Genomic DNA, 22,478 nt, shown 5'->3' on the forward strand with positions numbered 1-22,478 from the left:
AAAGTGATAGCGTTTCTATGCTTTAACGATAAATTTTGCACACACCCTACCATACAGGGAACCGTGAAGAGGTCGTAAAATGTTTCGAATCCAAATAAAGAAATTAACGCACCTATTTCTGCAACTAGCAGTTTTATTGCGTCAAACGACAATGCGTGTCAATGAAGCGAAGTGCGTCCAGAATGCTAACACAGTCCGATGTCTCATCGTTCACTGGAAAACCCTGCACAGTGCAGCTCCTGGCGACCCCTCAAATACCGTTAAGGATATCTGATTGATGACTACGTCCTCTGCCAACTGGTTGTCCGTCTCGGATTGATTCGTAGAAGATGACTTCTCGATGCTGATGGGTGTTTGCCTTTTTTTGCGATGAAAATTGCAAATCCCAAATTGACAACATATCGCCAGACGAAATCAACCCAACTTCGGTCCCTTCAAATGCCGAAACGGGCAATGCAGCTGCGGTAAGGGTGTTTTGATTTTCATTTGTATCCCTTCCCTCAATCAACAGTATGTGGAATAAAACCAGTAAGTTTCAACATCCTTATGGAACCCTCACCCTACTTCTGGCGTAACGTTTTACGCGTTCATGCCACATGCGCCTCAATCAAACTGCGCACTAGCATGATGCGTATGCGCAACATGGACCGTATGTTAGGGAAAGACTTGCGTAAAGTCGAACGACCCCGACAAATCGAGTCCTTTAGTATATGCTCACTGTTTTTCCATGCTTCGTTTACTCACCGTGGTCGGTGATGGTGGGCATATGGTGTATTTGCATAAAAATCATCAAGATGCAATTAAAGGTACTTGTTTGTTTATTTTGAACACCTGGATTTGTTTTCATACGCATGCTGCCTTAACTGAACAACAGAAAAAGTTGTTAAACTATGTAGCGCCGTTTTTAGCTACGGATAAAAACAGTATTGTTCATAAAAATAGATTAATAAAGTACCGAAAAGCTATGCTGTTTACCAACAGCCTACGCTTTTCTTTCTAAAAGGGGGAGATGTAGCGCCCAAAGCAAGACTAGGTAAGGTTTTATAGATTTATTATAAGATAACGATAGGTTAGGTACAGTTAGAGTGAGAAGTAGTAGTAGGGTAGCGTAGCTAAACATGTAAAATAAACACCGCAGTTTAAGGCCGGTCTCTTTTCATACGATCGTCGAGACGAAACGATGCAATTGCAACCGCGTGAGTTTTCTTACATTCGTTCGGGTTTAGGAATCCGAAATCTCCACCAGTCAATGGCTACAGCACAACTACATAAATCTGTTAATTATGTACGTTAACATTGTTAAACATATGAGTTTCTTCTCGTAAGGTTTTATTTCTTGTTTCAAGTTGAGAACATATAACGGAAGGACAACGAAAAAAGGAAGAGACGTTTAAGTTCAATTTCAATTAATTTCAGGGTCAATTAATTTCACATATTATTTCACACATTAAGGGTCAATTAATTTCACATATCATTTCCTCAATCACGCATAACCGCTTATTGATCAATTTCCAATATGCAAGGATGGATATAGAATTATACTTCAATGGTATAACTTTGTATTCCTAGCCTTTTTAATTCAAACATTTCGTGTTCCACTCTAGGAAATTATTTGGAGTTATGATAATTATTAGTAGCTTTGCACTTTTCTTGCATACTACTTATCTATTTTTTAAACGCTTGTAGCATGGGTTTAAATATCCCTTTTGAGTTTAATGGAATTCTGAACAGCACGATCGTCATATAAAGAATATTCTACTGATAATAAGGATCGAACCGAGAATCGGTGGATGCCTGTTTATGTAATTACCGGCATTAGATTTCACAATGCTATCTTGGATTTTTCCACACAAGCATCATCGTACCACCAGGCTTTAATATCCTGGTAATACTGAACCTTTTCCCTCGTACCTACACTGTGCAGCTTCTGACATAACTCGCAGTACGAATTCGTGTGGTCCAGCGCGTAGTGTTCCTTCCACCAGAAGTACTTTACATACTCCTTCGGGTTATCCATCAGGTAGAAGAGATAATCGACCAGCTCGTTCACCGTCGCATAGTCCTGTGCGTTGATGTAAGATCCTGGAGGGACAAAGCGCTCGTAGTCTGCGCCTCCAAAGACAATCGGAACGATCGTGTGTCTTAGTGCCATGTACAGCTTTTCCGTCACGTAGTCAACGCAGAGCGAGTTTTCAAACGATAGATAAAACCAATACGTTGTGTCAAGCATGGTGTCGCATTCAGGGTTTCCTCGAGGACATCTGCAAGAAAAAAGTAAGATTTAAAATGATGTGAACATTAGCGGATGAAGGTAATAAAATACTATTTTTTTATTCAATACTACTAAGAAAAATAACTCACTTCAAATGACCACAGGAGCCGTAAACGTCTACTTTCAGACCAACTGATTGCATCGAGCGACCATTGTGTGCGCTGGTGACTCCATAATGGCGGCCACATAGATTTGTTTGGGGGCGCGAACTTTTGGCAGCGACACGTCCAGCGGGGTGGCGACGTGAAATACAACTGCATCATACTCCGCCACCGAAGAAAGGAGCCCGTGGTTGCTCGTCAAGACGCAGTTTGTTACCGGGCAGTGTTTCAACGCAAAGTAATCCGGACCGAGCGTTTCTGCCGGTAATCCCCAATAGCTCTCGGAGAAGAAACTTGTGTAGAGCAGCACGTACCGTGTTCGGTGCACCGTGCTTCCATCCTGAAGTCGAGCGCGATTGTGGTCAGCAAGTACTTGGTAACTGTTCACGGCTTGCTTTAAGCATCGATCATATACCACACAACGGAGAAATATAATGGCCACCAGCAATGGCACAAACAAATAGATTTTGTTTTGGAAACGCATCTCATATAGCTTGAGGTCATTCGCCGATGAGAAAGGCCATGAAAGGACTCGAATATCAAATGGCCATACACCTTATATTCACTTAGTAGGGACAATCTTCTCTACTTTACTCTACTTTAGCTATCCCGATATCTATTACACACCCAAGTGGCCGGGCTGATATCATACCGCTCGTATGTTAAAACTGATTTGAACAAGAATGCGTGATTGTGTTGGTGTCAGATATGCAAAAAAGTATGTATTTGTTGTTTTTTACATTTGTACATACTGATAAAACTAATTTATTTCTGGGTAAATCTTCTATTATTTTTATAAACAGTGGTTAGAGGCTTTTTCCCAATAATATACAAATATTATATTACCCTTGACGTGGTGTATAAAGCAGTCGGAAATAACCATAAACGTGGTTTAGGATGATACCTAATAAACTGTAGGCAAGTAAATTTGAGAACGAATAAGAGTACAGTCGATATCCGACTTACGCGGATAATGGGGACCAGAGAAATCCGCGTATCTCGAATATTGCTTGACACATAGCTTATACAGGAGTTAAGAGATCGAGTTCTTGTGTGCATGTTTCACCGCGTGACCACATTAGGCGTACCATACCAAAAACTTGGTATTTATTGGGTTTATATAAACCCAATCTTCTGTCAAATTTTGAAAACCGCGTATCTCCGAATCCGCGTATGTCGATTACCGCGTATGTCGGATATCTACTGTATTTATTTGATATTTTGCTACATAAATTATCATTTTACACGGGTCTGAAAGGACTTTTTCGTTAGTATGTTCGAGATCGACTTGCTGGCCAATGCTTGCTGATGTCCACAGAAATATGCTCAATGGCGATTGAAGTAAAGGTGAATAAATACAGCTAATTTAAATTATGTTATGCTCATAAAATTTATTAACATCGGAGTTGACACATTTCGATACTGGTACAAGACGTAATCACACTACTGGCCCTGTAGCTTAATCCCGCTACCATAATACTACAAAATCGGATTTTCTGATACCAGCGGAGAATAGCGTGGTCCACTAGAAGGCGTCTTCTGCTTCGGATATATCACATAAAGTGTCAACTGAATACCTGCTAATATACCACCTAAAAGATTTGGAACCTACAATACGAAAAACGAAGTTAGTTGTGATGCTTGTTATGGTGTTGAGTGTAAATGACCGGGACATACTTACTTGAATAAACCGATCACCAATAAGTACCCCGTAACCAGTCCATAGAAGACATACAAAAAAGGAAGCTACAATAATCGGAAAAGGAAGACTGTCGGTATTTTGCGTTCGAATAACGTGAGCCAGCGTGGATAACGGTGATGCAAAAAACAGGACCGCTAGGCAGCAGCAGAGCAAACCTGTAGCAATTATAGATAAAATGATGGTGAAATCAAACAGCATTCAATGCGTCACAAGTTACTCATTATATGTACCTATGATGCGGACTGATTTTTCCGTATCAACCTCAAAGGAGGTATAAATCGTAGCGCTTAATATTATGCACAATATGAGCATCATTTGACGAACAACTTCTCGTTTGTTCACCGAGAATACAAAGAATACCACGGTGTACGAAAAGAACAATGCAGAGCCGATGAAATTCACAAGAATTAATGTGCTCTCTTCGGTCAAAACTCCATACTTTAGCCACATGAAACAACTAAAACAAAAACATGCATTAAAAGTACACAAAGGGGAAATGTTTAAACATTAGCTTACGATAGAAATCCGGAAATGAAGGGAAATGCGGATGTATCTCCAGTAGATTTCTTCCTTATGTACCGGTTGCAAATCACGCTGAAATCGATCAAAAATGATTAAATTAACAGTTTGAGTTTCTGAACATCTTCATTTACACTTACGTGCCGGTTAAAAACTGCAACACCGTGGCAACCGTGGCCAACGTTGCAAGACTTCCTTTGGATAGTATTCCGTCCATCGTGGATTTGGTCAATAAAGCCCGATGGGTAAATTTGCTCGAAACTGAAACCGTCTATACAGTCAGTCTACACTCCATTGGAAGAAATAATTTTTCGCAGCACGCAAGCAATCATTTCTATCCCTGAAACCAAATAATTTCAAGCACTACGCGGCTCACACATTTGCTCACGTACTTTGTTTATTATCTTCTCGGTCAAAACATACGTGTATCGTGACGAATGATGGGAAAAGAGTCCCCCTTGTGGGAGTCGGATTGATTCAATTCTAGTGCACTGCAGAGTCGGATCCCGAGTTATCAGAGGTCACCATTATGGCCTTATCACACTGGTCACCAATGGTGGCATGGAAAAAGCACTGGATTGTCAAACGACCATCGAAAACGAATGACATTGGAGTGGCTGGGGGTCCGTTGGTGAATGAGCTTGCCCGTATCACCGAGCTGTCATTGTGTGGAGTTTGGTGTATCTGGCATGTTAAGCTTGATTTGAAAGTGAGTCATGTTTATTAATTTTATTAATAATCAATTATAAGCATAATAAGATTATAAAATTTCGGTATTTTAATCTTAAATTGCCGAAAACCGCATGAACCGAAAGTGAATTATATGAACTCCCACTCCCAGGTGGCCTGCCTTATCACACTACCAAGACGCACCAGTATGTCAAACTGGATGCCAAAACCAAATTTTGACAGTTCGGTGGCTTTGCAAAGCCACCTATCTGTCAAAATTTAGTTTTGGCATCCAGTTTGACACAATGGTGCCTCTTGGTAGTGTGATAAGGCAGGCCACCTGGGAGTGGGAGTTTATTTAATTCACTTTCGGTTCATGCGGTTTTCGGCAGTTTAAGATTAAAATACCGAAATTTTATAATCTTATTATGCTTATAATTGATTATTAATAAAATTAAAAAACATGAATCACTTTCAAATCAAGCTTAGCATGCCAGATAAGCAAAATCCACACAATGACAGCTCGGTGATACGGGTAAGCCCATTCACCAACGGACCCCCAGCCACTCCAACGTCATTCGTTTTCGATGGTCGTTTGACAAACCAGTGCTTTTTCCATGCCACCATTGGTGACCAGTGTGATAAGGCCATTAGAGACATGGTGAAGCTGCTGGGCTGTAAAATGTGAATGATGTTCGAGTGAAAGCTGGTCCGTTGGTGAAATGAATTTGCTCATATGCACAATTGCACTGCAGTGAACTATCATTGTGTGGAACTTCCTGTCTATGCATATTTAACTTGATTTTAAAGTTCTTTGCTACCGCCGAGTGATCGGAGTTGGATTGTAGGAACTTTCTGGGGTTTGCACCACTAGTATTCTGACAGAACGCATCTGATCGATGTGGCCAAAGTGTATTTAAAGCAGGTAAACTTCCCGCAATTTTCATTTATTTGTAATTAATAAACGATTTATGTTTACCTAAAACATGAACTTGCCAAATAAGCATCTCAAAAAGTGGACTAATTTTCCAAGAAATATACTTCTCATCATAATTACATTCTTGTAACTCCTTAATATAACGTTTGCGTTTTCCTTTGAGGAAATATGTTATTTTTATAAAGGAAAGTTGTTGTTATAAAGTCCGTAATTTAATCAATTAATTTCCCACAAATATGTTGTAAATAACATAATCTGGAACCGACGAAACAACAAATGAATTGAGCGATGTTGTCAAAAGTTCGTTTATTTTTCTACAACGCGATTTGTTCTGGATGCACTCACCTCCCTTTCAAAGCACCTTGGCTACACCAACTACGGCGGTTCATATCAGCGATATGGTGTTGTAGTTCGTTGCTTTGATTAAGGGATTCGACAAATTCTACCTCATTTACATGTAGACAGCATAAGCAGATCACATGAGTAATGAGCTCGTCGGGAACAGGCCGCTGTGACTGGTGGTGCTTGCCGCGAAACGTCTTGCTAAATGCCGAAGGTTGTGCGAATAGTTTATGCTAGTAGTGAAAGTACTTCTTTGGAGCAGTGTTGTGCTATTTGATCGACGCGCTAAGCAGGTGGTGCAAGTACGGTGTAAATAATTGTTTGCTGAAGATTTCCTAGTACCTCAGTAGCATGGATCCTGGTGAACATGAGGAGGGCCGTGTCCTGTACAGCCCCGAAAAGGGTTCGAAAATCGTGCAGAATGTAAACGCCATAAACGTTCGCAAGGTAGGACTTAAAAGCCTTTACTTTTTCTCTAGCTCCCCACATAAGTCGCCCTTCTTTATCTATCGCGGCGTTAATCCCTTGGTTTCATAACGAAGCAGCGGCACGCTGTGAGTCGGGGGAAAAGGCATGCTTCACGATCACTAGCGTCGAATAAAAATAGTGAAATCGCGAAATGTTCCCTCATCGAGGCAGGCCAGACTGGGAAAACATCGGCGCTGCCGACAGAGTCAAGTGTAGTGCACCATGTGCGAAAAGGAGGCCGTGGTGCGCTGGTGCCTGCTACCGTCTGTGGTGAAAAATGATGAATGCGGCAGAAACAGCTGACGACATCGCTGTGCGAAAACATGCACGCTGCGTCACGCCTCAAATGTGTACGTCATAAATGCAGCGGCTAGACGCGGGAAGCATAACGTCCGTCTGGTGGTGTGTTGTAATATTTCATTTAATCTCTTGTTTATTTCCTACTTTTCTCAGCCCCCTTTAAATATTTGTTCAGCAAATGAAAACTTGTGCACCAGGCATCGCCAGGGGCGGCTTCATAGTGGATGAAATGAAAACGCGCGAAAAGTAAACACGCCCGTAGTAGGCCGGCGTGGTTGATTCAAGTTCACGGTTTGTTTGGTATTTTGATTATGAACCTCCTCACCGCACAGATTCAACAATCCAGATCTGAGAGCCGCACAGATTGGATCACAATTGGACGATGTGCCGTGCCCCTGTACCGGCAATCGATAGCGGATTATCGCCCCATTTAGGAACTCATTTACTGCAGACGATAATGTGGGATCGTGCCAGGCGAACCCGATCCCAATTAGCTGGGAATGAAGTCGTTAAGATTAGTTGCCGGACGCCTTAGCTCGCGTACGGTTGAGTGAAAAAAAATGTGGTAAAGCAAAACGCCGAAACTTAATTGGTGGCAAAAGATCCTTGAAAAACTAGCACAGGATGACGGTAATACCGACATCTCAAGAGAACCGTGAAGTGAGTGATAAGAAACTGATCGCACAACAACGTGCACTAAGTCATCTTCTTGCGGGGATAATACGTATATAGCTGGCCGTTATCGCTAACTGTGAAGAATGGCCGCCAGAACTTTAACGATTTCTGGTAGAGCAATCATTACAAGATTACAAAATACTCGCCTTTTACAGATTCAGCCTCCGTCAAATAGTTTTTTACTAAAACTGAAGAAATCTAACTTTTCACAACCGAAAACGGGCACATGATAAGACATACTGCACACGTTAAATCCAGGATCTACCTAAATATCTCCAAATGCTTATCAACTACGATTTGTCGATAACGACACAATGCTCTCCAATAGATTTTTTACCATCCCCCCCGGGGGGGATGTAACGATTATATTCCACTGGATACCCCTCTTTCCCTGCACAGTTCTGTTAAACGTTACCTTTGGCATATAACTAAAGAAAACATAATCCCTTTCTAATTTATTTCACTTTCCATTTACACTTCCAACAGGACAGCCGATGGACGTTTTGGTTGATCACAGCCGGTATTGCAACCACCTTCGGCGCCGCCGTTCCGACCGGGTACAATATAGGCGTTATCAATGCGCCGGCTAACGTAAGTTTACGATAAAAAACGATTTCCCATTTGCGGATTTTCCACACTGCACCTGCATCATCCGGGCTCACATATAATTAAAATCCATCCCAGCTTTCTCTATACCCACGCGACAGCGGAACCGAAAAAAAGGATTGCCGTGAATTACGCATCGTCGAATGTGCTTACATAAAGTAAGCTTTCCGTTCTCAATGTTCAATGTGTCGTAGAAGTAGTACGCTTTAAAAGTATGCAACATTAGATACTGATCGAACGTTTCTCGTTTATTTTCTTTTTTAGTTTATCAAAAGCTGGTGCAATGAGACGATATACGAAACGTACGGAACCGTCTTCACCGAGGGAAACCTTGAGACGTTCTGGTCCGCCGTGGTATCCATTTTTCTGATCGGTGGCGTGATAGGTTCATTGGGTGGAGCGTGGGTGGCGGACAGGTTGGGAAGGTAGGTATAGTTTAAACCCACACAGGGATGTGTTCTCGCATTGACGTATTTATATTTTTATAGGAAACGTTCATTTCTCCTGTGTGGATTCCTCCTGGTGTTGGGCGGACTGTGCTTCCAGTTCTGCAAAGCCATCGGTTCCGTCGAGCTGCTCATGATTGGACGCATAGTGGTTGGTCTGGCGGCCGGCTTAACGACGAGCACGGTTCCAATGTACCTCACCGAACTGGCCCCGCTGGGACTGCGCGGTGCGCTCGGTGTGTTCTGCTCCATGGGCGTCACAGGGGGCGTCGTGGTCGGGCAGGTGATGAGCCTTGAGGAAGTGTTCGGTACCGATGACCACTGGCAGTTTGCGCTTAGCTTCTACGTCATTCTGGTGGTGATGTTCTTCGTGCCGTACCACTGGTTACCGGAAAGCCCGAAGTATCTCTTCGTCATCCGGCGGCGGCATGATGAGGCCGTGAATGAACTGAAGCGTGTGGCGGGCCGGAAGGTACGCGACGAGTACGTCCGGCAGCAGATCGATGCAATGCGGAGGGAGTGCACACCGGAGAACGAAGAGGAAAGCGTAGGAGACGGCGAAAGGCGAGAAGAGAAGGCAAAAGAGCGATCAATCATTTCGGTTCTGAAGGACCGCACACTGCTGCTTCCTCTTGTGCTCGTGTGCGCTCTACAAGGTGGCCAACAATTGTCCGGTATCAATGCTGTATGTTTCTCGTTCGTAAAACTCGCTTTAGTGAAAACCATTTAGTTACTTCCAAAATTCACAATTGGTTTTTCTTTTGCTCCTGCAGGTATTTTTCTACTCCGTCTCAATTTTCGAATCCGTTGGGCTCAGCTCAACGGATGCAAAGTTTGCGAACCTGGGTGCCGGTTGCCTCAACCTCTTCGTTGCCTTCTTCAGCCCCGTCCTGATGGCGAAGTTCACGCGTCGTTTCCTGGCACTGCTCTCCTGCTCAATGTGTGCAATATTTCTGTTCTGTTTAACTTTCATCGTATATTTTATTGTAAGTGATGGATCTAATTGAAACGAAATTACCAATTGTTAACGCATCATTCCCCTTTCAGGACGACGTAGAATGGTTCTCCTACGCCAGCATTGTCGCTATTTTACTCTACATACTCTTTTACCAGATTGGGCTTGGGCCGATTCCATACTTCATTGGTTCTGGTAGGTATAAATTATGGTGTTACATTACATTACATTACATTACTTTGGGGTGTTGTGACATATTTCGGGCGACTTTGTGGTGATCACACACTTAGTAGCTTATATCAATTTTTCCACTATTTCTTTACAGAACTATTCGAAGTTGGACCACGACCGGCGGCAATGGCCCTGGGCAGCTTAGCTTCGTGGGGATGCAATTTTATTGTGGCGATGCTTTTTACCACGCTCCAGAGTGCCTGGGGTGCGTTCGTGTTTCTCCCGTTTACCGTCACGTGCGTCGCGCTTACATTACTACTGAGAACCTACCTGCCCGAAACCCGGGGCAAAAACATCTCTCAAATCGTACCTCTCGTCGCTAAAGGATTTAGCTCGAAACCGCTTGTGCCTTAGCAGTAGTGGCAAACCGCAACAGCAGCAACAGCAATGACAAACAAGCAACGAAGGCTACTCGGGAAAATCTTGTGATTCATTTGAAATTGCTCAAAATGTCTTGTTAGTGAGGGAGAAAAATGCTAGAGAAGAAGAAAAAAACCAGAAACACAAAACAAAGTGGCTTAAACGTAAACTTAATTTTAGCCTATGTTAAAAGTACTTAGATTTAAGGTGAATTGTATTTTCAATAAGGAAGATATGCAACCGGATTGTGCGCAAATTAAAAACGAATAAATTGCAGACGGATTTACAATTTACGCTTTCACATGCACCGACTCGTGTACCTTTGGTTGAAGACATCCCCCATGAGGGGCCATAGTGGAAGCGAGCTTCTGTGTTCCGTTATGCGTTCGACAAAGCTTTTCTTCGTCTTATCGCATAGGGGAGCTTTACAGGAGTATTTCAGTACCCCGTAGAACAACCGGTTTGTTGGACAAGTCATAAATTTTCACCGAATCCCTCAAGATAACAAGCACAAGCAAACGTGAGGCCCTGATCCCTTGGCAAGAAGGTACGGATCGCCTGGTACACACACTCCTTCCTGGTCATCGTTTGGTTCGGATTTACAAAGAAAATGTTAAGATGAGATTCACGTAACCGGACAGTCCGTGCGCACACTCGATCCGGGGAAACCAACAGTGGCGGAATGGACCTTACGCTCCCGGTAAGTTCTTTGTGGCATCAAACCAATAGACAGATTGTACTTTCGAGGTTCTTCAGTGCTCCTGTTCGATTTCTCGGTCAACCACTAGGAAAGCGGCTGGACGATTCGTTTGGTAGCGCTGGGCATCATCACGACTTTGGGCGCCTCGGTTCCGGTTGGTTTTAGCATTGGCGTCATAAATGCACCCTCCGAGTATATCAAACAGTGGAGCAACGGCACCATTGTTCGAAAGTATGATGTACAGCTATCCGATGGTGCCCTGAGCGCATTGATCGCAGCGATCGTGTCGATTGCACTGATCGGTGGTGTAATAGGATCACTTGGAGGGGCTTATTTGGCCGATAAGTACGGAAGGTACGTAGGAAATTTGTAGCGTTTCATCACATTAAAAATTTAAATTTACTTAAAATTTAAATCTGACTTTCATCAATGCACCGGCAAATGTGTGAAGCCATTCTATTATTGAAGTGAACTGTCTGACCAGTTGGTTCAACGTTAATTTTTATTTTCAAGATTTGTTTTAAAGCCTAACTAGTTCGTTAAGCTATGGATATGTTACGTCGTGGGGAATCGTTACTTTACGCACATTTTGCTAGACACGTTGCGAATTTTTAGGCCAACGATCGTGTCGGTGATGTTGATCTGGGGAATGTTCACATCTCATTTCAGTTGCTACGTTTGTACTAAATATGGCAGGTTACAATTACTTGACACTCTACTCTGATGGAGCTTTATTTCTTAAACCCTATCCTTTTGCATTTCAATTTTAGGAAAAAATCATTCCTGATCTGCGCACTTCTACTGACGGCCGGCTCCGTGTGCTTCGTGTCCTGCCGGATCGCTGAATCGGTAGAACTGTTGCTTCTAGGAAGGCTTCTTGTAGGACTGGCCGCGGGGTTGACCACGAGCGTCATTCCGATGTACCTGGCCGAAGCCTCTCCGATGAAACTCCGCGGAGCCATGGGTGTACTCTGCCCGCTAGGCCTAACGGTCGGGGTGGTCATTGGCCAGGCGGCAAGCTTGGAGCAGGTGCTGGGTACTGAAGCCCACTGGCACTACGCGCTCAGTTGCGTGGCGGTTTTGAATTTTACCGCCTACGGATCTTACTTCTGGATACCGGAAAGTCCAAAGTATTTGTACAGCGTCAAGGGTGACCAGATCGGATCGTTGCGGGCCATACGGAAGCTTTTCGGACGTCACGCCATCGGTGACGATTACATCAAGCTGCAGGTGGAGTGTGCAAATGGTGGTTCTCCGGTGGATGACGGTCAGCCCCAAGCAGCCCGTTCGCTTTGGTCCGTACTGCGCGATCCAGCACTCACGCTACCACTGATTCTCGTGTGCGCACTTCAAGGTGGCCAACAGCTTTCGGGAATTAATGCGGTACGTTGAACAAAACGGATTCACTGCCGGTAACTACAAATAATCAACCTGTTTGCTCATCTTTTTTTGTAGATTTTCTTTTACTCGGTATCCATCTTCGAGTCCGTGGGATTCAGTTCGACGGAGGCCAAGTTCGCCAACTTGGGTCTCGGTTGTATCAACTTAGTTGCCTCGTTACCCTTACCGCTCCTGATGGCCCGCTGTAATCGTCGCTTTCTTGCGCTGTTGTCCTGCTCGTCATGTGCCGTCACATTGCTCATTCTCACCATGTCCATATACTTTATTGTGAGTCACATCGGATTCCTTCAGCACCATGAATGGTTCTGTTTAGAATAGTTTGTTCTTTTTTCAGGACTCCATCTCTTGGTTTTCTCACCTCTGCATTGGATCGATGCTGCTGTACATTATTTTCTTTCAGATCGGCCTCGGGCCCATTCCATTCTTCATAGGAACCGGTGAGCTCCAAATAGGATTCAACTATGAATAATGCTGAATATTACTTCTTTTTTATTCAATATATGATTTCAGAACTTTTCGAACTTGGTCCCCGACCGACTGCTATGGCCATGGGTAGTCTTTCCTCGTGGGGATGCAACTTCATCGTCGGAATGGCATTTCCAAGCCTTCAACACGCCTGGGGTGCTCTCGTGTTCGTGCCATTCTCGATCACGTGTGCTGTACTGACTGTGCTGGTTCGGTGCTATCTTCCGGAAACAAGAGGAAAAGCAGTAAGCGATGTTGCCGAGAAAGTATCCCATGGTTTACGCTCCACTGTTAATTAAAGATCAAACAAAAGAATCTTCTTTATTAATTGTCCCCGTTGCGTACGTTGATAGTCAGTCCTCTTTTATAGGATATGCTCCGGACCCGGTTGTAATTCAAACCCACACCGGCATAACCATTGTCACTGACCCCCAAACAAATGTATATCGTCAATAAAAAGAAAACCCATGCCTTATTTTACAAAAGTAAGTAGTTAACGACATTACTATATTCCTCCGCTTTAGTCGAATTCAATGAAAGATTATGACAAGTAGCTTAATTTTACAGCTTTCTCAGTATGATGAAATTGAATAATGAATTAAATTAAATTAACTTAAGAACTTTTACACTCATTCCAAAATTTAACGATCGTTTATCGAATTGGCGATAATCGATGCTTACGCTTGTAGAACACTACTATCGAACTCGACACCAAACAGTGTTTTGCAAGCATCGATAGCGGCTGCTTTTCGGGCAAGCTTTTTTGAGCGACCCCGACCGATGAACTCCTTTCCTTCGACAGAAATGCTAGCGGTAAACTCTCGGTTCAGTGGATCGTCGTTCGATCCGAGATCCTGGTATGCGACCTGCGGGCGCATATATGCAAACAGTTCAGTAGGATGACGGGTGGCGGCATCAGCCGGTAAATCAGCTACCGTTTTTGTAACCTTGGGCATTGACGGTTGGCCAACTATGCCCGTCTCAACCGGTGGCGCCACCAGTTTGGGTTTCTGTGGCTTTAGTGTCGGCACCTCGAACCCTTCGTTTTCCCATTCGGAGAACAATTTGTGCAGCGCGAACGCGGCCAAATGCTCCATGGGTAAGTCGTCCGTTTCGCCACTATCGTCGACGTCCATTTCCGAGTCATGCAAGCTCGATTCGCCGTCAGGTTCGGTTTCACTCATCGTTGGAGCAGGCGGGGCAATGGGCGGCACTGCTTTGCTCGCCGCCTTCGCCTCCTGCTGCTGCTTCAGGCGGTTCATCTGCGATATCGCTAGATCGCGCAGAGCCTTCTCGGATGCTTTTGCCTTCGCTTGATTCTTGCTGGATCCCACCGCCTCGTACTTTACATTGTTTATGACTATTTCCGCCTTCGTTAGGTGACCGACAGTGTTGATCACGAACTCCGTCATGCCTGGTCCCTGCAGCTCATGCAGAGCGACAATTGCGTTCTTAGGGATAAGCCATTTGCGTAGACGGCGCATTTGGCGCGCCTTGCGCTCCTTTTCGTTTTTTTTGCGTTCCGCCGATGTGCCTGGCTTTTTCAACAAGTGCTTCCTAAACTTGGAAAATGTAGCTTCGCTGCTCGTGATGTCCTGTGGCACGTTCGCCATATCGGTATCTTCCTGTTTTATAGGAATATTAAACTTCGACAGCTCTTGTTCTGATTGCTGCTGCACCGGAAACAGTGGCACTGACATTTCCTCTTTCTTTTCGCGGTTATTTGGCGAGCCCGATTGCTGTTGTTCTTGCTCCATGTTGCCTCCTGCTGGAACAAATCTTTTGTACTCTCGTTCGATTTGCTGCTTAGATTTTCCACGCGACATAAACCACTGATTTTCGACGCTTTAAAGATGGAAGTTATTTTCACATTTGCAGCAATCGAAGCGCACACCAAATCCGAATTGATCCGACGAATTGATTTGTAGTATTCGGATACAGAGGTTAGAGAATGCGTTTTCGAGAAATAAAGTTTAACAATAACCCTGGGGTAGAGTTTTGTATTTTCTGGTTCAGAGCAAGGTTACTCCCAAGGTTGGTTTATGTGGAGCGATTTGACAGGTAAACATAGCGCCATTTGGAATTTATGATAACCAAAACAAGCATTCGTAATGAACGTTTGAATTCAATTCTGTAACAAAAAACAGGTAATCCAGGTTGTAAAAAACATTTATATTGATCATCTGCTACCGACCATATGCTTCCTGCGTCAGAAAATCTATTTAATTGAAATTTGAATCTTGAGTATTCGGATACAGAGGCTAGAGAATGCGTTTACGAGAAATAAAGTTTAACAATAACCCTGGGGTAGAGTTTTATATTTTCTGGTTCAGAGATTGATCGCATACCCCCAAGGCAAACGACAACTAAGACAAAACTACTGTTCGAAAGGTGACAACTTCAAATCATAAAATCTTCGAAGCATAGTACTTTGTACGTAATAATTTCAGTTCGTCGAAAAATAAGAGCACTAATGTTGCGTGTGGCCCGATGCGCATGTAGTGGGGCCAAAAACCTTTGTAGAGACCCCCGATACCTTCCGTTTTCAAAATTTTAATACAACAGTCCACCACGCCCTTATAGTAGATTCCTTTCCCCTTTGCATCTATGCCTTGGTTGTACAGTCTCGTTGCTATCACATCCGGTGGAGTCATTGTGATGGCCATGACCGTACCACCGACGGCACCGGCCACCGTGGACACGAACGTTTCGCTTTGGTGTTGCATAATCGGACGTCGTGTTAGAAAATCTTTCGTGTACCCAAACGCCGCTAGCTGACCGCCGCTTCCGAGCAGAGCACGTGGCATGGTAACGGACACTCCCCGGTACAGCCCCTGGACACCGTGCTTTTGAAAGATTTCCTTCAATGCGCTCATCATCCCGGTGTGCTGGTGCTGATAGCCTACTGCAATTACAGCTTTCGCTTGGGATTGGAGGTGAGTACGGAGCTGGAAATAAAAACACCAGACTTGAGGAGGCTATTTCTTTTTCTTGTGCAATCCCTTGCCCCCCAAAACGTACCATGAAGAATGGGCTGGCCAGGGCAGACCCGACGAAACCACCTGTTGCGCCCCAGAAGGCACTCTTCAGCACCGATTGCTTGCCATTGGCTTGCTTTGTCCATCCGTGTTCATTGGCCGTGTTGTATATGCCTAATCTAATCTGAACGATAAACGTTCTTTTTGATTTCTGGTGATCATTGGTAAGGTTTTGACACTGGTTAAAATTACCTGCAGGAATTTAGGATGAACTGGAAGCACAGCGAAGGTGCAAGTCCTTTCTGTAGTGCCATGTAGCCATCGTTCTTGGCAATTGTGACGAACGCGTCCACGACACCTCGGTATGGTTTGTGATAGGTTCCCTTCGCGGCTAGTTCGCCCTGCAGTTGCATTCTTGTTTTCACAACCTTAGCCAAGCAGTGCAAAACATTACAACACAGGGTGATGACCGAAATTGGACCCGATCATGTATGGTTCTAATTTTCTCACCTCGAGAGGATTCGTTATCAGCGTGGCTCCCATCGATCCTAAGCCGCCAAGTAAAAAATCTGTTCCGTCCATCCTCGCACGTCGTACAACGTAGACTTGTTTCGCGCGATCGCGAAACAGACCTGCTATTTATTTACATTTTTTTCGTTCCGCATCCCATCGGCTAGTGGATGTTGATGGTTATCCCCATTGGATAGTAGCAACTTTAATCCAGTTTCAATTTTTAGCGAATTTATGCTGATTTTATTTATATAAATTACTAAAATAGATTTTCTAAGTGTAATAATAGATGCACTTCTTTTCATTTCATCTAAGCGTATGCATAAAATAGGAAATTACTACATTGAATGTCGACATTAGTTTTGAGCAAAGTGAAGAATTGAAGCGCATAGCGCATACGCTACGATGAGTAAACACCTTTGCAGTAGCAACCTTGTATAGTTGTCAAAAATAAAAAAATTCTAAATAAAATCACCACAAAGTCGCACAAAGTGTCGTCGGGTTGAGAAATGGTTCTAATTTAGTTACAAGCAGCTATTTACATGGCATTTAGCAGCCTCAAATCCACGTAAAAATGGTGCAATATAATTTGATCGTTCTATTCGCGGCATTCTGCGGTGCTTACGGTGCAGGATACGACTTTCGTAAGTACGCAGGGAAATGCCCAGAGTCAGAGTTGACGCATCCCAACGCTGATGCGTAATGGAGTGGGGGCTGTTTTGTTATTTCCTGCAATCTCCTGCAATCAAACTCAAGGTGAACTGATGCTAATTTGCTGCCATTACTCTCCCCTGCTTGCAGATGACTTCGTTAGCACCGGCATCTGTCCAACGCGAAAGAACGTGCTGTTGGAGGCGTTTTCGTTCCAGCCGAAGGAAATCCGAATTCTATCCGACCCGCAAAGGGGCATCATATACAACCAAAGCTGGAACTCATCTTCCTTCAAGCGCTACGATGAGTGTAAATTTACGCTGCAGACACCCCCCGGAGCAGGACTGTATCTGATCGTTCGAAAGCTGATTTTTCGCCGTGATTCGAAGGGGAACTGCATCGACACGATCACGGTGAAGCAGAGCAACAAAAAGAAAACGACCTTCTGCTACACGCCAGCGGATGTGCCAAGAAGTTTCTCCGATAATTCGCACCTGAAGATCACCATCAAGTTGGACAATTTCGTACCAATGCCGACGGTGGAAGGTATGCTGCATGTTCAGCTGATAGCGACACCAAAAGTGACCTGCCTGCCCGTGGCTAACATATTGAGATGCGAGCCGTTTGACTCAGAGTCGTGCATCGACGTATCGTTCAGTCGGGACGGAACGATCAATTGTCCCAGCTGTGTCGACGAGGGTGCCTGCTCGACGGACTTGGAGACGGTATACGTGGCGGACAAGCAAAGCATTGCTGTGACGGCATTCGTATCGCTCGTGATCACGATGGGGGTGTGCTGCTGCTGTATCTATTGCCTGTACAAAAACAGACGGTGTATCACAACGTGCAGCAACCATGGGGGAGGAGCTGCAACGGACAATGACGTGACACACATTCGCTTCAGAGGTCGGAGAACGGCTCAGTCCTCCGGTATCCTTTCGGTTGAACTACCTGGCGCTTCGCACGACTTTCGACCGTCTGCTCCCAAGCTGGACGAAAAGGACCTTCCGCCAAGCTACGAAGCACTCTTTCCTACTGCCGCTGATGCCTCTACCGCATCCGGGCCCACAACGGTATCCACGGCCACATCGCCAACAATTCCGTCAACCGAGGTGGGCCGGGAACTGGATTCGACGAAATAACGTTCTACCGCGATCGGACTAGCAATCGCATTTCGTTACTCTGTTGATGTACATAAGCTTTAACGTATGTTCAGGTAGGATAACTTTATCGGTAAGAAAAGGTCGAGTAAATTAACGAAAGAGTAAGGACAACGACGTCTTCAACGACGATAGAAAGGGCAGGAGTGTTCTACGCTCTGCCAGTATTAAACCAAAATACGCGCAAATGTTAGGTTCGATTGTTTTTTTTCGTAGATTCGGTATTATATTCAAATCTCACGCTGCGTGCATTTACTGAACAGCATTACTTAATGTTACATCCTAGCGATGGTTCTGATTGAAATCTCGAACGTACGTAAATGCAACAAAGATGGTGCCTCGAATGGTGTGCCAACGCTAATAACTAAGAGGAGAGATCGAACTGCATTACTTAAAAATGAACTATGGAACTATTTATTTTTGACTAAATGCAGCCGCCCGTACTGGTCTACAACTTGGGCCACATTCGGGATTCTTCTTCTACCAACTCATAATAGTCTTAACGAACGATTTAGAGCGATGCCTAGAAATGAGAGAAATAAAGTATATAGTTAAGCGTTCCCGTGCAAACGATTTGGTGGAGTGTTATTTTGAAAATAAAACTATTCACTTGGAAACTGAATTCAACGGTTGAGCCTTATTTGGACCTACTTTACCATGCACCTGTAGACAAACATCCTGCACTTCTGTCCGAAATTCTTATCGTCCCATCATTCCGAAATGGGCTCTAATATGACAGGGATCTTTTTGTCCCGGGCTCATTGAAGATGGTATCTACCCACTCATTCGTCAGCGAATGGCACGCGCTCGATTCGATTGTGCCCCAATCTAGTCTTGGCCATTTTACTGTCATCGGGGTATGTCGCGGCCAATTAAGATAGCGCCCTTGTTTGGCATCTCCATAAACCCGGTACTCTGGTCGGTGGCGTAACAGAAAATGCTCTTCCTCGCCAACACCTCTACCCATAAAACGGCACCTTCCCGATAAGCGGTTATGGCGTTATTTTTGTTTCTATGGCTACACAAAGGAGAAGGGGTCTTTGTGTCGTCAGCATTACGACAATTGTTTTGTTTTTGCACAAGACGCTCCCTTTAAGAAAATAATATGTGTGTCAGTAAAGGGTATGATAACGCGCTTTGATATTCCACGTTGTTTATCAACAGGTATGCAAAGGAAGATGTCGGGAAACCATTTACAATCCGGCAACTGAACCTGGAAACGGATGCATGGGAGCTGCTGGACTATACCGCCCTTTTCTTGATTTTAAGAGATTTGGCATTGGCGTTCGGTTATCAGATTCTGCGCATTTTTTGGGCTATGATATGGTACCTTCGCGAAAGTACGATGCCGGTTACAGGATTGTGTGCGTCGACCCACTCTGGGATGCCCCGTTATCAAGGGTGGGAGGGGCGTTGATAACATGGAGATAGCGCGACTGGAGACGTATGGTGTGTGTTATTGTTACGATAGCCGGCAACCAGATCACCCACTTGGTGGCGCGAATCGTCTACGCCATCGTTGTCGTATTATCTGAATCTTGATGCCGCGTCTCAGCGGGTATAAAAAGATGCTCTTCGCCGATGGGAAATCTTTGGCTGCGTAGTGCTTGACCGTACATGGTGCATCCATCGCCACGTTCTATTGCTTTAAAGGACTGAAAGAAAAGTGAAACTGCAAACGATTAGCCTTCTCGGGTTTCCTTTGATAACTACCATCTCGCAGAAGTTAAAAAATATCAACGGGTTGCTGTGATACAAACTAGCATCTCTCCAGGACATGGATCTCTTTTACTTGTGATTGTTATTGACGCTGGTGTCAATGTTTTCCAAAGCGAACCACATCCCAATTTCGACGGAGTTGATTGTTGTGCTAAGAAAGAGTAGGAAAATAGAAATTAGAATTTCATCCGATTTTGTCGTTTGAACATAGAAATCCCAAGATGCTAAACTATCTACAATGGTTCATTATGGTCGGTAAGTAACTTAACTCTAACTATTAAGTATCCTTTCCCAGATATCCTTTTACTGGATGTTTGGGCGCGTCAAGATGACTCATGTTATGTTTAGTATCTATTTATCCTAGGGAATTCTATTGTATTCAATTGGTCTTAACGAAACAATGGGACTTCCCGTATGCCAAAAAAGTAGAGTCATTTTTAGCTAGACATTCTGTAGAGCTTATCGCGCACGATTATCTCATGCTACGCTCGAAACATACTTCGTCAGCAGACGTCAGTGTGTTGATTATCAGATCAGGAAACCCAGTCGATTGAGACTGCAGCTCAACATGCCTGCAATAAAATCGCTTCTTCTATGACGACACGTTGGTTAAAGTAGGATACCACCCTACAGTGCAAAGCCCTCCATGGGTCTGCGAATTTCTATATTTTGATCCACCATTGCGGGACTTTGCCATTGATTTATTGAACTTTTATCCAACTAAGGCGTTGTTTATCGGCCTTATCAACTGGTTGCATGGCAAGAGGCTTCCTATTTGCTAATCATAGTATTAAGTAGCATAAGATAAGGGTTGCGTCGTGTTCAAAACCAACCCACGATTACATTTCTGCGAACTGACAAACGTTTTCATTCCGATTTCAGTACTCTCTGCGTCCGCGACGGTACAAGGCTCACACGAGAAACTGCCGGTGGCCGCAAACCTGCACCGTGCCGATGGATCACACGAATCCTACGACCAGAACTTGGCTACTGTAACCGCAGACGAGGGTTTTGTCGGTAGGTACATGCGGCCAGTACGCGAACTACGTATTTCGAAACTAATCTTTCTAATGTTTAATACCGACTGTTGTAGATTCAACGACTCCAGGCACCGGGACGACACATGATCGTGCGTTGTTCAAGGAGACACCTATCATGGATGCGATCACTATCGTATGGTACCTAGCCACATTAATCGCACTCGTAGCGTTCTTCCTGGTGATGGCCTGTGCGGACCGCAACCGGTGTCGATCTCGTAAGCCCGCCCAGGAAGAGTTGACGCCACCGCCAACGCCGGCACCCTCCTACCGCCAGTTCGCGCCTCCCAACTACGATACGCTAGTGTTCGAGAAAGATAACGACAGTATTTTCATCATTCCATACGACGCTCGGATCGAGAGTGAACATCAGCGGTACGCCGAAAGTCTGGCGAATGATCTGGAAGAGATTATAGTCCAGCCAAATGTGTCTAACGACCACGTGCCAACCAGTGATATTAGGAATGAAGAGGATGGTGATGCAGGCAGTGATGCTACCGCTGTTCCCGAAGTATGTAGTAGTGAACCAGTGCGCGCTAATTAGGTGATAAGGTACACGCTGACGTCGGGGGTAAACTGCGCAAAATTGCATTGCAAACGTGTGAATTCGCATTGCACTGCATTCGATCGGCCGTTGAGTGGTTTTGCTTCGATAGTGTGTTTTTACCGCGAAGTAATGCGTCATTGAAAAAACCGGTAATCTTTGTCATAACGATGACGATAAACAGCTTAAAAATGCTGCACAGCAGAGCCGTCTGATCTTCGACTGATACCATTTTTGGGGGAAAATGGAAACCGATAAGCCGGCAGTAATGCGGGAATACTTACGATTACCGTGCGCAACAAACACACGTGTTCCTGTACTCATGACAGTGCGGTTCTAACGCAACGTTTCAAACATTACCATACGAAATGGTTTAATAATGTAATCTAATCGATCGTGATTCTGCAGCGATGATCAAGCCCGCTGCCTTTGGCCTGTGCCAGTGTACATATTTGTTTCGATAGGAGCTAAGCTAGTTAGTTATACGACAAATTATACAACAAATGAAATACAGATGATTTTGAGTACAAAAATTAATGGTGGTGATTATTCATTCTTCAACGTCCAACGAAACCCGAAGTGTCCTATCTTTGTTTTATGTATTTTGCAAAAATTCTGGAAGCTGATAAGCAAGTGATAAACCATTTTTTCGTCTGCATAAGTTGATGTGGTTGGTGATAAAAAACGCCATGTTTAGACGCGTGCCTGAATCACAACCCAACAGATAAGC

The 22,478-nt window shown here is 44.3% G+C and overlaps 8 protein-coding genes across 9 annotated transcripts; 4 read left to right on the top strand and 4 right to left on the bottom strand.

Moving 5' to 3' along the window:
- Nucleotides 1-1,034: 1,034 nt before the first annotated feature.
- Nucleotides 1,035-2,907, bottom strand: LOC131266994 (alpha-(1,3)-fucosyltransferase C-like). Its single transcript, XM_058269715.1, is given in 3 exon segments — nt 1,035-2,261; nt 2,362-2,419; nt 2,422-2,907. Coding segments are annotated over 3 exon segments (933 nt in total). The 5' UTR covers nt 2,858-2,907; the 3' UTR covers nt 1,035-1,822.
- Nucleotides 2,908-3,720: 813 nt separating this feature from the next.
- On the bottom strand, nt 3,721-4,996 carry LOC131266990 (sugar transporter SWEET1). Its single transcript, XM_058269711.1, has 5 exons — nt 4,735-4,996; nt 4,592-4,669; nt 4,306-4,532; nt 4,055-4,230; nt 3,721-3,981 (listed from the first exon to the last, which is right to left on the bottom strand). Exons 1-5 carry the CDS (start codon nt 4,809-4,811, stop codon nt 3,853-3,855), a joined length of 687 nt encoding a protein of 228 aa, XP_058125694.1. The 5' UTR covers nt 4,812-4,996; the 3' UTR covers nt 3,721-3,852.
- Nucleotides 4,997-6,659: 1,663 nt separating this feature from the next.
- LOC131266972 (solute carrier family 2, facilitated glucose transporter member 3-like) lies at nt 6,660-10,859 on the top strand. 2 transcript variants are annotated; one of them, XM_058269680.1, is made up of 7 exons: nt 6,660-6,989; nt 8,472-8,576; nt 8,856-9,016; nt 9,080-9,722; nt 9,811-10,023; nt 10,085-10,187; nt 10,318-10,859. In XM_058269680.1, exons 1-7 carry the CDS (start codon nt 6,894-6,896, stop codon nt 10,575-10,577), a joined length of 1,581 nt encoding a protein of 526 aa, XP_058125663.1. In that variant the 5' UTR covers nt 6,660-6,893; the 3' UTR covers nt 10,578-10,859. The 2 variants fall into 2 exon arrangements, with proteins under 2 accessions (XP_058125663.1, XP_058125664.1); XM_058269681.1 differs by lacking the exons at nt 6,660-6,989; nt 8,472-8,576 and adding an exon at nt 8,670-8,749.
- Nucleotides 10,860-11,265: 406 nt separating this feature from the next.
- On the top strand, nt 11,266-13,448 carry LOC131264991 (solute carrier family 2, facilitated glucose transporter member 3-like). The gene is made up of 6 exons (XM_058267253.1): nt 11,266-11,283; nt 11,372-11,637; nt 12,054-12,666; nt 12,739-12,951; nt 13,019-13,121; nt 13,195-13,448. Exons 1-6 carry the CDS (start codon nt 11,266-11,268, stop codon nt 13,446-13,448), a joined length of 1,467 nt encoding a protein of 488 aa, XP_058123236.1.
- A 378-nt stretch (nt 13,449-13,826) lies between these two features.
- LOC131264992 (double-stranded RNA-specific editase B2-like) lies at nt 13,827-14,906 on the bottom strand. Its single transcript, XM_058267254.1, has one exon. The coding sequence runs from the start codon at nt 14,904-14,906 to the stop codon at nt 13,827-13,829; it is 1,080 nt and encodes a 359-aa protein (XP_058123237.1).
- A 530-nt stretch (nt 14,907-15,436) lies between these two features.
- On the bottom strand, nt 15,437-16,774 carry LOC131266986 (solute carrier family 25 member 35-like). The gene is made up of 4 exons (XM_058269703.1): nt 16,638-16,774; nt 16,380-16,555; nt 16,171-16,306; nt 15,437-16,097 (listed from the first exon to the last, which is right to left on the bottom strand). The coding sequence occupies exons 1-4, from the start codon at nt 16,707-16,709 to the stop codon at nt 15,555-15,557; spliced, it is 927 nt and encodes a 308-aa protein (XP_058125686.1). The 5' UTR covers nt 16,710-16,774; the 3' UTR covers nt 15,437-15,554.
- Nucleotides 16,775-17,112: 338 nt separating this feature from the next.
- LOC131266984 (uncharacterized) lies at nt 17,113-19,021 on the top strand. The gene is made up of 2 exons (XM_058269702.1): nt 17,113-17,281; nt 17,439-19,021. The coding sequence occupies exons 1-2, from the start codon at nt 17,212-17,214 to the stop codon at nt 18,428-18,430; spliced, it is 1,062 nt and encodes a 353-aa protein (XP_058125685.1). The 5' UTR covers nt 17,113-17,211; the 3' UTR covers nt 18,431-19,021.
- A 1,220-nt stretch (nt 19,022-20,241) lies between these two features.
- Nucleotides 20,242-22,180, top strand: LOC131266991 (uncharacterized). The gene is made up of 3 exons (XM_058269712.1): nt 20,242-20,422; nt 21,050-21,184; nt 21,261-22,180. Exons 1-3 carry the CDS (start codon nt 20,389-20,391, stop codon nt 21,746-21,748), a joined length of 657 nt encoding a protein of 218 aa, XP_058125695.1. The 5' UTR covers nt 20,242-20,388; the 3' UTR covers nt 21,749-22,180.
- Nucleotides 22,181-22,478: the final 298 nt, after the last annotated feature.

The sequence above is a fragment of the Anopheles coustani genome, chromosome 2, assembly GCF_943734705.1.
Source record: "Anopheles coustani chromosome 2, idAnoCousDA_361_x.2, whole genome shotgun sequence".
In the NCBI taxonomy this organism is placed as follows: domain Eukaryota; kingdom Metazoa; phylum Arthropoda; class Insecta; order Diptera; family Culicidae; genus Anopheles; species Anopheles coustani.